The sequence below is a fragment of the Hypanus sabinus genome, chromosome 8 (genome assembly GCF_030144855.1).
Source record: "Hypanus sabinus isolate sHypSab1 chromosome 8, sHypSab1.hap1, whole genome shotgun sequence".
In the NCBI taxonomy this organism is placed as follows: Eukaryota; Metazoa; Chordata; class Chondrichthyes; order Myliobatiformes; family Dasyatidae; genus Hypanus; species Hypanus sabinus.
The window spans coordinates 105999423-106015019 of NC_082713.1; the positions used below are offsets into that span (position 1 = coordinate 105999423).

General features: G+C 42.4%; 1 protein-coding gene across 2 annotated transcripts in view; it reads left to right on the top strand.

Annotated features, from left to right (window-relative positions):
- The window catches only part of rxylt1 (ribitol xylosyltransferase 1), a 41405-nt gene that overhangs the window by 12190 nt on the left and 13618 nt on the right, over positions 1-15597 (top strand). Inside the window, exons 3-4 of one of the 2 annotated variants that reach the window (XM_059977534.1) lie at positions 7611-7713; positions 10227-10541. In XM_059977534.1, coding sequence (XP_059833517.1) covers positions 7611-7713; positions 10227-10541 — 418 coding nt within the window. The remainder of the gene's footprint in view (positions 1-7610; positions 7714-10226; positions 10542-15597) is intronic. The other variant, XM_059977535.1, reaches the window with a different exon arrangement.

Genomic DNA, 15597 nt, shown 5'->3' on the forward strand with positions numbered 1-15597 from the left:
AATTGCCGCCCTCTTTTAATGAGGCATCTATTATTCTTTTATTAAAAAAGGTTAAAGACCCAACAGAGTGCTCCTCGTATAGGCCGATTTCTTTGCTTAATGTTGATGTTAAAATCTTGGCCAAAGTTTTGGCTCATAGATTAGAAACTGTTATTCCCTCTATTATTTCTGATGATCAAACTGGTTTTATTAAAAACCATCTTCCTTTTTTTAACATTAGGCGTTTATTTAACATTTTATATTCACCTTCAACTGGGATTCCTGAATGCGTTATTTCTCTTGATGCGGAGAAAGCATTTGATCGTATAGAGTGGAACTACCTCTTTGCAGTTTTAGAAAAATTTGACTTCGGTCAAAGTTTTATCTCTTGGATCAAATTGCTGTATCTGTGTCCTACCGCCTCTGTTTTGACTAATTTTCAGCAATCCCAGCTATTTAAAACATGGCACCCGTCAAGGATGCCCATTAAGTCCCTTTCTCTTTGATTTGGCTATAGAACCTCCGGCGATAGCATTCTGAAGCTGTCCTGAACTGACCAGGATCTGGAGGGGGGGTGTGTTGAGCATAAAGTTTCTCTTTATGCTGATGATCTATTACTTTTTCTTTCAAATCCGTCCACATCCTTACCTCCAATGTTTTCACTTCTTGATCAATTTAGCCAGTTTTCTGGCTATAAACGTAATTTACATAAGAGTGAACTTTTCCCAATTAATAAAGAAGCACAAGTATTAGCATTTCGTGACCTCCCCTTTAAAGTAGTTCATAATCAATTTACTTACCTTGGGATTACAGTTACAAGGAAGTTTAAAGATCTTTTTCGTGAAAATTTTGCCAATCTTTTATATACTACAAAACAGAGTCTGTCTCTATGGTCACCGCTATCTATGTCCTTGGTAGATCGTATTAATGTTGTTAAAATGTATGTTCTCCCTAAATTTTTGTATTTATTTCAATCTATCCCAATTTTTATTCCTAAAACCTTTTTTGATTCCTTAGACTCTATTATTTTGTCATATCTGTGGAAGAATAAATGTTCTAGAATTAATAAAGTTTATCTTCAAAAATCTAAAAAAAGAGGGTGGCATGGCCTTACCTAACTTTTGTTTATATTACTGGGCAGCTAACATACGTTGCACTACCTTTTGGTCTTTTTTCATAGCCAGCCCGAGTGCCCTAATTGGGTGGCAATGGAGTTGAATTCCACTAAAGATTTATCTATTTCTGCACTTCTTGGCTCTGCACTCCCTAGTAATTTGTCTAGACTAATTGGTAATCCTCTTGTCAGACACTCTGTGCGAATATGGGCCCAGTTTAGGAAATTTTATGGTTTTTATGGTGTTTCCCTTTCTAGTCCTATCTTACATAATCATCTTTTTTTACCTACTATGTATGACTCAACATTCTCTGATTGGTATAGGATGGGCATTAGACATTTTGAAGATCTTTTTATCGATAATCGCTTCGCATCCTTTCAACAGCTCTCTGCTAAGTTCAATTTGCCTAATGCCCATTTTTTTAGATATCTCTAAATTAGACACTTTATCAATCCTTTAATTCCTAACTTCCCTAAAATGCCCGAGAAAAATGTTATGGATTTATTTCTTTCTATTAATCCACTGGGTAAAGGTTTAATATCATTTAATCATGATAATTTAGCATTCTTACGGCGTGCCCCGTGGATAAAATTAGAATGGCTTGGGAGCATGATTTAAATATCTCTCTATCTGATGAGATTTGGGACACGATTCTCAAATTGGTTAATTCAACCTCTCTTTGTGCTCGCCATTGCCTTTTACAGTTTGATTGTTCATAGAGCCTATATGTCCAAATCTAAATTAACTCAATTTTACCCTAATATTAGTCCTCTTTGTGATAAATGCAAAAGGGGTGAGGCTTCTCTTATTCATGTGTACTGGTCCTGTCCTAGTTTAGAGAAATTTTGGAAAGATGTTTTTATAACTTTATCCTGTATTCTGAATCACCACTTAGAATCTAACCCTTTAATTGCTCTGTTTGGTTTTTTGGGTGAGACAGGTATACGTTTGAGTTTGACTAAGTGTCGTATATTATCTTTTGCTTCTCTCCTGGCTAGACGTCTAATCCTCCTTAGACGGAGAGATGATGCCTCGCTCACGCATGCTCAATGGCTTAATGGTATTATGTCCTGTTTAGACCTTGAAAAAATTCATTATTCAATTCTTAATCCAGATATAAAGTTTCATAAGGTCTGGGGACCTTTTATTGAGTATTTTCATAACTTTCCTCTTAAGGTTTTTTTTTCAGACCCTTACTTTCAGCTCTTTTTTTTGGTAGTAGGCATTATTATCTTATGTTTACAAGTGTATTTACAGTTTTGGGGGTTTGAATGTCCTGATTTATATTCTCTATATTTTTTTGTGGTTGGTCTGGAGTTTTTTTTTGTTGTGGGGCTTGGGGAGGATACTAACTTTACATGACTTCAATTTGGGTGCTTTCTCAATTATCTTTTTTGTATTATATTATTATTGTATGTTTATTTTGCACTGTATTAATGTTTTATTTTGGTTTGGGGGTTTTTTTAATTTGTAGTGTTGTAGAAAATGCATTAAAAAAAACAATTTAAAAAAAAAAGATGCTGCTGATGACTGCTGCTGACTATGAGGATGTCATCCAAATAGATGAAAGCGAAGTCCAGGTCGCATCCCACCGTGTCCATTAACCACTGAAACGTTTGTCCGGCATTTGGAGCAACTCGAAAAGGCCGAAAGGGGTGATGAGTGCCATTTTGGGGACGTCGTCCGGATGCATCGGGATTTGATGGTATCCCCGGATGAGGTCTACCTTGGAGAAGATCCGTGCGCCGTGCAGGTTTGCTGCAAAGTTCTGAATGTGCGGCACAGGGTAGCGGTCTGGTGTTGTAGCCTCATTCAGCCTGTGGTAGTCGCCGTATGGTCTCCAGTCCCCTGTTGCTTTGGGCACCATGTGCGGGGGGAGGCCCATGGGCTGTCCGACCCCCCGTATGATCCCCAATTCCTCCATCCTCTTGAACTCCTCCTTCGCCAGTCGGAGCTTGTCCTTCAAGCACAGGGGTGGAGGGGTAGTCCTTATGTCAGGATGCGGTGCTGTACACCATGTCTGGGCATGGCTGCCGTGAACTGTGGTGCCAGAACCAATGGGAGATCCGCCTGGACTCTGGTGAAGTCGTTGTCGGACAGCGTGATGGAGTCTAGGTTTGGGGCCGGCAATTGGGCTTCATCCAGGGAGAAAGTTCGAAAGGTCTGGGCATGGACCAGTCTCTTCCTTGGCAAGTCGACCAGTTGGCTGTGAGCCTGCAAAAATTCTGCTCCGGATTGGGCTACAGCGGCCAGTGTGAAGTACCACGTGAACCGGCTGGAGCCGAACTGTAGCCGCACCATACGGGTGCGGTAGGTCCTTACTGTGCTGCCATTTGCAGCCCTCAGGGTGGGACCCAGTGCTCTGTTGCAGGTGTCGTAACTCGTTGGAGGTAAGGTGCTGATCTCGGCTCCGGTGTCAACCAAAAAGCGGTGTCCCAACCACTTGTCCCAGACATAGAGGAGGCTATCCCGATGGCTAGCCGCTGTACCCATCAGTGGCGGCTGGCCCTGGCGTTTCCCGGGAACTTACAGGGCGGGCTACAGCGGTGGGCTTCTGCGCCCCACCGCTGGTGGTAGAAGCACCATTGTTCCTTGGGCTCCTCACCCCTGCCTCTGGGGTTAGCGGGCTCTGCGGCCGGGCCTGGTCTGTTTTGCTGCTGGGAGCGTGGCCTGGTGATCTGTGCGACGGACGCCCCACTCTCCTTCTTGGCTTTCCACAGCAAGTCCGCCCGGGCTGCCACCTTCCAGGGGTCGCTGAAATCCGCGTTGGACAGCAGCAGGCGTATGTCCTCGGGCAGCTGCTCCAGGAATGCCTGCTCAAACATGAGGCAGGGCTTGTGACCTCCAGCCAGGGAGAGCATCTCGTTCATCAAAGCCGCCGGTGGCCTGTCCCCCAAACCATCCAGGTGCAGTAAGCGGGCAGCTCACTCGCGCCGTGAGAGTCCGAAAGTCCTTATGAGCAAGGCTTTGAATTCTATGTATTTGCCGTCCGCTGGGGGCGACTGTATGAACTCCTCAACCTGGGCCGCTGTTTCCTGGTCGAGGGAGCTCACCACGTAGTAGTAACGTGTGGCATCTGAGGTTATCAGATGAATGTGGAATTGGGCTTCTGTTTGCTGGAACCATAGGTGAGGTCGCAGCGTCCAGAAGCTTGGCAGTTTTAATGAAACTGCATGAACAGATGCGACGTCGTTCATCTTCGGCCCAAATATCGTTTGGGCCATCGGGGTCACCAATTGTAGCGGTGTGCTACACGCAGCTCTGAAATAATGACACGGAGTCGGTGAGCTGCAGTTGCAAAAGAGATTTATTCAAACTTCGCGGCCTCGCTTCGCGCGCAGGCTTTTCCCCTTGCTGGTGAAGCAGACTTGGCACCCTTTTTTCGACTGGCCTCAATGCCGGTGTGCGCCGCTTTGTGAGCCGGTTCGAGTGCACTGGGAAGTGGGTCACCACAGGAAGATCAATTCACTCCAAATGGTTTGTGCTGTCTTTGTGATTACATTCGATGTATCCAGTCAATGACTGCACCTTCTGAGTGTAAATGAATAGTTGGCTGGAGTACTTTGAAAAATTCCAAATGGCACCAGGTTGTTAATATGATTAATTTCAGGTGCTTTGATCTAGAAATTTGAAGTCTAGAGAGCATTAGACTGCACTGTTTTAACGTTATCACTTTTCGCAACCTCCACATTTAAACACCTACAGAAGAGTTCAATGCATCCCCTGCTAATAAGGGGAAGTTTGCAAGGGCTAGGCAGTCATACGATCGAGCAGAGGGACAGGCCAGAAGAAACCATAACATCAAACTCAAAAATGACTTAACCTTAGCAGCAGGAAGTGGTGGAATGTTGTGAACTCCCTCTGTGGAAGAACAGGCCGCTCTGACATCCCTGTCATTGAGCACAATGGGTCTGTACATTCAACGGCAAAGAATAAGGCCAATGTTTTCTGTCGGGCTTTTGCAGATAAATGTCGGCTCACAAGTGCTAATGACCAGCCACCAGATGTCAAGCAGCTTACTACCACCTTGCTGAACAAAATCATCTTCAAACCTAAAGACATCAGGAAAATTATGCAACAGCTTCTGCCTGATAAAGCATCGGGTCCTGACCAGGTTCCAACTAGGGTCTTAAAGGAATGCAGTGCAGAACTTGGAAGTCCTCTCTGTTGCCTCTTCCAGCTATGCTTCTCGAGTGGTGTATTCCCAGAACAATGGAAAATAGCATCAGTAACACCAGTGTACAAGCGGGATTCCAGAGCTGATCCTACAAATTACCACCCCATATCCTTACTCAGTGTCATCAGCAAGGTATTGGAAGCAGCAGTCCACAAGCAAGTTCAGAACTACTTACTCCGTAACAACTTCAGTGCAAGTAGGCAGTATGGATGTAGACCTGATCACAGTACAACTGATCTCCTCACCACCTTATCTCAAACGTGGAACACCTTCTTAGACAAAGGTGGAGAAGTATGTGTCATAGCCCTAGATATCAAAGGAGCATTTGATAAGGTCTGTTAAGCTGAGATCCTAAGGAATATCTGGAAAGCTGCTTAAATGGCTGCAGAGTTACCTTCATGGACAGACTGTCGAAGTTGTTATCTCTGGTTAGGCTTCTGATTCTTCAACCATCAATGCATCTGTACCACAGGCTTCAATACTTGGGCCACTTCTGTTTTCCATCTTTATTGACAACTTGGTTGATGCATGCAGTAACGAACTATACCTGTATGCTGATGACTCCACACTATTTGCATCAATTAGAACAGGAGAGAGTAATAGTGACAGCAGGCCTGAATGTCACCCCTAAGCCTACTAAGTGCAAGGCAATGGTGATGTCTGGGAAGAGGAATCCATCTAACCCGGGTATTTTGGGAACTGCAAGCTGGATTTAAACAAGGAGCTAGTAATCCTTGGTGTTAATATTGACAGCGAGTTGGTGTGGGATAAACACCTTTCCACTATTTCAAACAAAGCTGGACAAAGGCTTGGAGCTTTGTGGAAAGTAACATCCAAAGTAGACAAAGAGGGCAGAGCCACGGCTTACGAAGCCCAGGTACGAAATATCATGGAGTATGCCTGCTTATCATGAATGAATGCCTCACAGAGTGTCCTCAGCCAGCTTGATTCATTCAAAGAAAGGCTCTCAGGATTATCGGTGTAGATGAAGCCACAGCTCGTGAGAAGTTAGCCATCAGTAGTTTACACCACAGACAACAGGTTGCTGCAGCTAATGTGCTATACAAAATGCACACCAGCCACAGCCCTGCAGACCTTCGCACCATGCTGCCTTCATCTTATGAGAGACGGCGCACCACATGATCAAGTTTATATGTACCTGCTCGTGCTGTTTCTATGCCTGCTGCAAGAACCTACACACTGGATAGAAGCTTCCTTCACTGTGCTATCAGAATTTGGAACAGCCTTCCAGATGCTGTGGTTGGAAACATCTGTGACGATGGGGTCCAAGTCTTCAAGAGTCAAGGACACAAACACCTATCATCTCTGGGAGGGAAGTCACATGCTTCTTCATAAGCTATCATGAAGGAGACCAGGATCACAATGCTTGGTTGTTGGCAGGTAGGGTTAATACCTGACTTTCAAGAGCATTTGTGAGTTATGTTCCAGCTGGATTTAGTCCTTGAACTGATGGAGAACAGTGCGGAAAGATCAGGTGCTGTTTTCTCCCAATAGGGATTAGTTTTTAGTTCTAAGTGCTCCTGTCACGTTTTGTCACCCTGCAACCTTATCCTTCAATCTCTTAATTATGGAGGACAGGATGTGTATAAATGTCTCTCTCCAGCAGACTTCATCTTGATCATCATGATTCCAGTATTTCTACTATTTTTAATGTTTCTTAATTGTACATATGAGCAGCAGTGAACCATCTGATTGGCCTATCAGAGTTCTCTTTGGGAACTAGTTGACTTGATCAGCATTTCTGATTTGGCTATTGTTCACAATTGCACTTCCTTAGTCAGATGTGGTAGAATGGATGGTAGGGTATGTAGCAACACAAAGATATTGGAGGAGCTGAGCAGTTCTATAGAGGCAAATGGACATCTGACCTTTCAGGACGAGTTCCTTCATCTGGACTGATAGAAGGGAGGTAACCAGTGCAAACTGCTGAAGGGAAGGGATGGAACAAGAATTAGAAAGCAATATGTGGATCTATGTGAGGAGGCAGTGTTGATAGGCAGATGGACAAGAGGAGAGGGAAAATAGCAACTGAAGCTGTGAGATGATGAATGGAAGTGATGGAGGGTTGCAAATGATAGCATGGAGTCGACCCTTGAAGGGACACCGTCTACAAGACTGGAAGTGAATAATCTAAATAGTTCATTTTTAACAAGCAAGGATTTGGTGGGCCAGCTGGCCTCCTGCACACATTTTAATGATTAATACTTATAAATTCATATAAATGTAACTTTAAGCTCTTGGGGTTCTAATAATTTATATTTCTGTACTGCATAATAATTGTTCTTTCTGAAGGTCTAAAACCTTTCTCTTTGAAATAGGGCTTTACCTTTGGCAGCATATTCTTGGTGGCCCACTTATTCCAAGTGAGGTGACAGCTCACTGGAGAGAGGGGGAACTAAAAGCTGGTGATATATATTTTAGGTAAAGTTTATGTTTGAATTAGTGGCATCTTGTTTTTATTTTATAGGCCCAGCTTCTTGCTGCAGTCGCTGTGTAGAGTAATGATATTTAATGGCCAAATTGGTGATCCCAACATGATAGAGCCCTTGAAAACTATATCCAAGCCCATGTGTTCATTAGCCAATAATAAACCCAAGCCAGTACTTTAAGCTTTTCAGGAAATGTACAGAAAGGAGGAAGAAAAGATGAGTAAAAGGCACTAGTGACTACATGTTTTAAAAAATGAAAAAAAACAGTTTGAAACCATGGCTAATGTAGTTCCAGTTGTTCGTGTAGAGAAGAGTAAAGCAGTTGGCTTCAAGATTCAAGATTAGATTTATTAGTGGTATGTACATTGAAACATACAGGAAAACACATCGTTTGCTTTAACAACCAACAAGGTTTGAGGATGTTGCCAAGCTTCTGGTACTAACATAGCATCCCCACAATGCTCATTAGAACAACACAGCCAACATACAACAGACAGGCACAACACCAGCAAAATAATCTTCCTATCCCCACTGGGTCAGGACACCCCATTCTCTGGACCTTTATATGAAAAATGCAAAGATGGGATAATATAATGACTGATTTATTGAATGGACATCTTTATGTGAGTGTTCCTCCACGTTGCTTCATGTTCTTCTTTCATTTCATTCCTATCCCTTACATGCATGTATGTATTTTAAACCTCCCATGAATAATGAATATTGTAGTAAATAATTAGTTCGAATCATGGGATGATATATGATAACTTCACTCAAGAATGTAACAAACATCTTTGTATTTAAATACCTTTGCATAATAGGGTCATAGAGAAGTACAACACAGAAGGCTCTTCGGCCCATTGATGCCAAAAGCATTTAAACTGCCTACTACCATCAACCATAGCAGGACCATAGCTCTTCTATCGATTACCTATCCAAACTTCTCTTAAGCATTGAAATCAAGCTTGCATGCACCACTTGTGCTGGCTGCTCATTCCACACTCTCACGACCCTCTGAGAGAAGTTTCCATTCTTGTTCGCCTCATGTTCCCCTTAACCTTTTCATCTTTCACCTTTAATTCATGGCCTCTGGTTGTGATCCTCAATGGAAAAGGCCTGCTTGTATTTACTTGGCTATCTATATAACCTCATAATTTTGAATACCTCTATCAAATCTCCTCCCAATCTTCTACGTTCTAAAGAATTCAGTGTAACCTATGCAATTTTTCCTTATAACTCAGGTTCCCCAGACCTGGCAACATTCTTGTAAATTTTCTCTGTACTCTTTCAACTATACTTACACCTTTACAGTAAGTAGGTGACCAAAACTGCACACAATACTCCAAATTAGGCTTCACCAATGTCTATACAACTTCAGTGTAATATCCCCTCTCCTGTACTCAATACATTGATTTATGAAGGCTGATGTTCCAGAAACTTTCCTTATGACCTTATAAACCTGTGATGACACTTTCAATAAATTATGGGCCTATATTCATGTATCTCTTTGTTCTACTACTCCTCAGTGCCCTACTGTTCACTGTGTAAGTCCAGCTGATGTATATCTGTTTGCAAACCATGATAGCCTTCCTCACTGTACACTACACCCCCAGTCTAGGTGTCATCCACAACCCTGTTGCCCCAGTTAACAACATTATCATCCAGATCATTGATACAGATAACAAACAACAATGGTCCCAGCACCGATCCCTGCAGCACACCACTAGTCACAGGCCTTCAGTCAGAGAGCAACCCTCTACTACCACTCTCTGGCTTCTCCCACAAAGCCAATTTACTATCACATCTTGAATGCTGAGTAATCCTTCTTTATCAGCCTCCCATGCAGGACCTTGTTAAATGCCTTACAAAAGTCGGTGTTGACAACATCCACTGTCTTGCCATTACCACTTCCCTGGTAACTTCCTCAAAAAAAACTATAAGATTGGTTAGACATGACCTGCCATTGACTATCCTTAATCAGTCCATGTCTACCCAAATACTTATCTGGTCCCTTAGAATACCTTCCAATAATGGGGATTCATTGTAATGATTTCATTCATTGTTTGTCTGAATTGGTATGCTTAGTCTTTGAACTGAGGAAAAGTTTTAATTGAATTGCACTATATTGTGAAGTTTGTCAAAGTAAGTAAAGCAGAAACTTATGTCCTTGGAGGTTTGATCTTCACTGGACATTGATTTAAACTAATTGGCAAAGAAAAATAGAGTTGAGATTTTGTAGGAAACCTAGGAAGTTTTCGCAGTTTACTATTTATTGTGGAGAGTGTGGAGGCATGCTCATTGTTACTTTTAGAAGTAATTTTTGCTTTTGAGAATTGAAAGCTGGAGTGTGAGATTAATTGGACAAAACTTACAAAAAAAAATCCCTTACCATTATAAAGTAATGCTGTGATGCTGATTAATAATGAAGCATATGAGTGCATTTCCTAATTGTTAAATGTATTTAATGTCTCTAGATTCATGCACCTGCTTTGCCTGTCTTCCTTTCAGATTCTACACTGGACCTGCTGTGGTGCCTGGGCGCATCTCACTGGATACGGAGAATCTTGTGCTTGTGTTGAATGGTAGAGAAGAGGGGAAGATCAAGTTTGCCACCCAGTGGTTGCACTATGTACAAACACTCCACCAGATGCACAAACTGAAGCACTCAGCTGTAGTCCTGCTTGGCAATGAGCAGTGTGATAATGACTGGATTGAGCCCTATCTCAGAAAACACGGAGGGTTTGTCGACTTAATTTTTCTGGTGTATGACAGCCCTTGGGTGAATGAAGTGGATGTTTACCAGTGGCCATTAGGAGTGGCAACGTAAGTCGTACAGTCAAAGTCCAATTTATTATCATACGTCGAGGTACAATGAAAAACTTAATTTGCAGCAGCATCATTAGCACGTAGCAACAGAAAAGCTGCATTTACTAAAAAACATAAATTATGGAAAATTGGAACAAAATATTGCAAAAAGTTAAGTGTTTCACTCCTCTTCCCAATCGTATCAGCTTTGCCGTATCTACATTCTGTACCCTCTCCTCAACCCATAAGGAATCAGTTATATTTCATGTTTATGATAAAAACACCCAATTCCACCCCTGTCTCTTTACTGTGTCCAGATTGTCACCTTGCTTGTGGAACATCCGGCACTAAATGACCAAGTCTTTCTCTGAATTAGTATTCAGAACATCAGAGTCTTTTGTAATCACTGCAAGCTGTTCCTTAGCAACCAGCTACATTTTATTCCCCATAGACTATCTGATGTTTGATTTGATTGCAACATTAGTATCACACTTGAGCACATACCCTTTCCCTCTCAAGGTTTCCCATTTCCAACTCGTAACATTGCTTGTCTTTTTTGTTGCTTCATTTCATCTGCTTTTTCATACCTTTGGTCCCTCTAGACTTGATTCTAGTAAGCACTGAGCTGCCCTCTTCCTCTCCCCCACCGGCTGTCACCAAATGTGCAGTAAATTTGAGATCGTTCAAATTTCTGCTTCCCTTATCCCAACTTGCATTCTGCTAATTTGAAGCATTTTCCCATCAAACCTGAGTATCTAGAATTTTTGTTTTGAAATCTCTGGAACCTTTGCAGTATCTGCTCTTTCCTAACTATCCTGATTGCACGCACCTAATTTTAATTGCTTCGTCATTGGTGGCTGTGCCTTCAGGTACCAAGCTCTTAGATTTCTTTCTAAATCTTTCCACCCGTTAACCTCTTTGAAACTCCTTCAAGTCCACTACTTCATAGAACAGTACAGTACAGGCACTTCGCCCTACAATGTTGTGCAGATCATTTAACCTAACCTATCCCTTTCCTCCCACACAGTCCATAACCCTCCAGTGTTTAACATATGTGCCTATCTAAGAGTCTCTTAAATATCCCTAGTGTATGTCTCTACTACGACCCTAGCTGTGCCTTTCATGCACTATAACTTTCTGTGTTTTTTAAAAAAACTACCTCTTTCCTAACTTTTTCTCTGCTCTTCAAAAAGGAATGTCCTGTTGGATTAGCCATTGCCACCATAGGGAAAAAGGTGTTCGTGTACTCTCTATCTGCCTCTTATATGGTTCAGCCATGATGAAATGGTGAAGCAGACTCAATGGGCTGAATGAAACTCCCCTGTCTTCACCCCATACCCTTTGATGCCCTGGCTTATCAAGAACTTATCTATCTCTGCCTTAAATGCACCCAGTGACTTGGCCTCCACAGCCACTTGTGGCAACAAATTCCACAGGCTTACCACCCTCTGACTAAAATAATTTCTCTGCATTTCAGTTCTAAATGGACGTCCTTCAAACCTGAAGTTGTGCGCTCTTGTCCTAGAATCCCCTACCATTCAGAATGTTTCTATGAGACTCTCCCTCATTCTCCTGAACTCCAGGGAATACAGCCCAAGAGCTGCTAGACATTCCTCATACAGTAACCCTCTCATTCTTGGAATCATTCTCGTGAATCTTCCCTGAAGCCTCTCCAATGTCAGTATATCCTTTCTAAAATAAGGAGCCCAAAACTGCACACAATACGCCATGTGGTCTCATATCACATCCCTGCTGTTATATTCTGTACCTCTAGAAATGAATGCCGACATTGCATTCACCTTCTTCACAACTGACTCAACCTGGAAGTTAACCTTTAGAGTATCTTGCACAAGGACTCCCAAGTCCCTTTGCATCTGTGCATTTTGAATTCTTTCCCCATCTAAATAATCGTCTGCCATAGAGCTATAGACAACTACAGCACAGTAAACAGGCCATTCAGCCCTTCTAGTCTGTGCCGAAACTTTATTCCCCTAGTCCCATTGACCTGCACCCAGTCCATAACCCTCCAGACCTCTCTCATACATGTATCTATCCAATTTATTCTTAAAATTTAAGAGTGAGGCGGCATTTACCATGTCAGATGGCAGCTCGTTCCACACTCACACCACTCTGAGTGAAGTTCCCCCTAAACCTTTCCCCTTTCACTCTAAAGTCATGTCCTCTCGTATTTATGTCTGTTAATCTTAAGTGAAAAGAGCCTACTCACATTTACTCTGTACCCCTCATAATTTTGTAAACCTCTATCAAATCTCCCCTCATTCTTCTGCGCTCCAAGGAATAAAGACATAACCTGTTCAATCTTTCCCTGTAACTCAACTCCTGAAGACCCAGCAACATCCTAGTAAATCTCTGCACTCTTTCAATCTTACTGATATCTTTCCTACAGTTAGGTGACCAGAACTGTATACAATACTCCAAATTTGGCCTCACCATAATATCCCAACTCCTATACTCAATACTTTGATTTATAAATGCCAGGATGCCAAAAGCCTTCTTTACATCTCTGTCTACCTGTGATGCCACTTTCAGGGAATTATGTATCTGAACTCCCAAATCACTTTGTTCCTCTGCACTCCTCAGTGCCCTACCATTTACTGTGTATGTCCTACCTTGATTTGTCCTTCCAAAATGCAACACTTCACACTTGTCTGCGTTAAATTCCATCTGCCGTTTTCTGGTCCATTTTTCCAGTTGGTCCACATCCCTCTGCAAGCTTTGAAAGCCTTCCTTGCTGTCCACAATGCCTCCATTCTTAGTGCCATCAGCAAACTTGCTAATCCAATTTACCACATTATCATCGATCATTGATATAGACAACAAACAACAATGGTCCCAGCGCAGATCCCTGAGGCACACCACTAGTCACAGGCCTCCAGTCTGAGAAGCAATCATCCACTACCACTGTCTGTCTTCTCCCACACAGCAAATTTTGAATCCAGTTTACAACCTCTCCATGGAAACCTTCTGAACTAACCTCCCATATGGGACTATTTATTTCTTCCACCAAAGTGCATGCACTTTCCAACATTGTATTTCATCTGCCACTTCTTTGCCCATTCCCCTAAACTGTCTAAGTTTCTCTGCAGGCTCTGTGTTTCCTCAATGCTGCCCACTCCTCCACCTATCTTTGTATCATCGGCAAATTTAGCTACAAATCCATTAATACTCTAGTCCAAATCATTGACGTACATTGTAAAAAGCAGCGGTCCCAACACCGACCCCTGTGGAACTCCACTGGTAACCAGCAGTCAGTCAGAATAGGATCCCTTTATTCCTACTCTCTGTTTTCTGCCAACCAGCCAATGCTCCACCCATGCTAGTAACTTCCCTGTAATTCCGTGGGCCCTTACCTTGCTAAGCATCCTCATGTGCAGCACCTTGTCAAAGGCATTCTGCAAATCCAAGTACACTGCATCAACTGCATCTCCCTTGTCCACCCTGCTTGTAATTTCCTCAAAGAATTGCAGTCGGTTTGTCAGGCAGGATTTTCCTTTCAGGAAACCATGCTGGCTTTGGCTTATCTTATCATGTGCCTCCAGGTACTCCATAATCTCATCCCTAACAATCGAATCCACAACTTCCCAACCACTGACATGTAGCTAACAGGTCTATAGTTTCCTTTTTGTTGCCTCCCATCCTTAAATAGCATTTGCAATTTTCCCATCATCCAGTACAATGCCAGAATCTATTGACTCTTGAAAGATCATCATTAATGCCTCCGCAATCTCTCCAGCTACTTCCTTCAGAACCTGAGGGTGCATTCCATCAGGTCCAGGAGATTTATCCACCCTCAGACCATTAAGCTTCCTGAGCACCTTTTCACTGCATAAACTTCTTTTCCCTGACACTTTTGAATGTCCAATATACTGCAACATCTTCCACTGTGAAGACTAATGCAAAATACACATTCAGTTCCTCTGCCATCTTTGCAATTCTCATTACAATATCTCCAGCATCATTTTGTATTGGTCCTGTATCTATCCTCAACTCTCTTTTACCCTTTATATATTTAAAAAAGCTTTTAGTATCTTTGATATTAGTTGCCAGCTTCCTTTCATAATTCATCTTTTCCTTACTAATGACCTTCTTAATTTCCTGCACATTTTTAAAAGCTTCCCAATCTTCTATCTTCCCACTAGTTCTGGCTTCCTTGTATGCCCTCTCTTTTGCTTTTACTTTGGCTCTGACTTCTCTTGTCAACCACGGTAGTGCCCTTAGAAACATAGAAAACCTACAGCACAATACAGGCCCTTCGGCCCACAAAATTGTGCTGAGCATGAACCTACCTCAGAAATGACTAGGCTTACCTATAGCCCTCTATTTTACTAAGCTCCATGTACCTATCTAAAAGCCTCTTAAAAGACCCTTTTGTATCTGCCTCCACCACTGTTGCTGGCAGCCCATTCCATGCACTCACCACTCTCTGAGTAAAAATCTTACCCTTGACATCTCTGTACCTACTCCCCAGCACCTTAAACCTGTGTCCTCTTGTGGCAACCATTTCAGCTCTGGGAAAAAGCCTCTGACTATCCACACGATCAATTCTTCTCATCATCTTGTACACCCCTATCAGGTCAATGCCTCTCATCATCCTCCTTCCCTTTGAAAATTTATTTGGAATATATCTCGCACTTACCTCATTTTTCACAGAAACGCCAGCCATTGCTGCTCTGCTGTCCTTCCTGCAAACGTCCCTTTCCGGTCAACTTTGGCCAGTTCCCCTCTCATGCCATTGTAATTTCCTTTATTCCACTGAAATACTGACACATAATTGTTCATAATTAAAATTTGAAGGAACTAAATCAAACACGAGGGTGCAAGCGTTCAGTTCAAGCCTCCTCATGATTTTGGAAAGAGGCACTTATCAGGCTTGCCTCCACTGGCGAAGAGCTTCAAACTGTTCAGGTTGTGCAGAAGATGTAATTTCTGAATTCTGATTTGATTGTAGATATCATGAACCTAGCTTACTGGTCATGCTACCCAGAGCATATAGTCCCAGTGTTCAAAACAAAGCCTCATTTTTCAATCCTTTTAAATAGAAAATATAATGTGG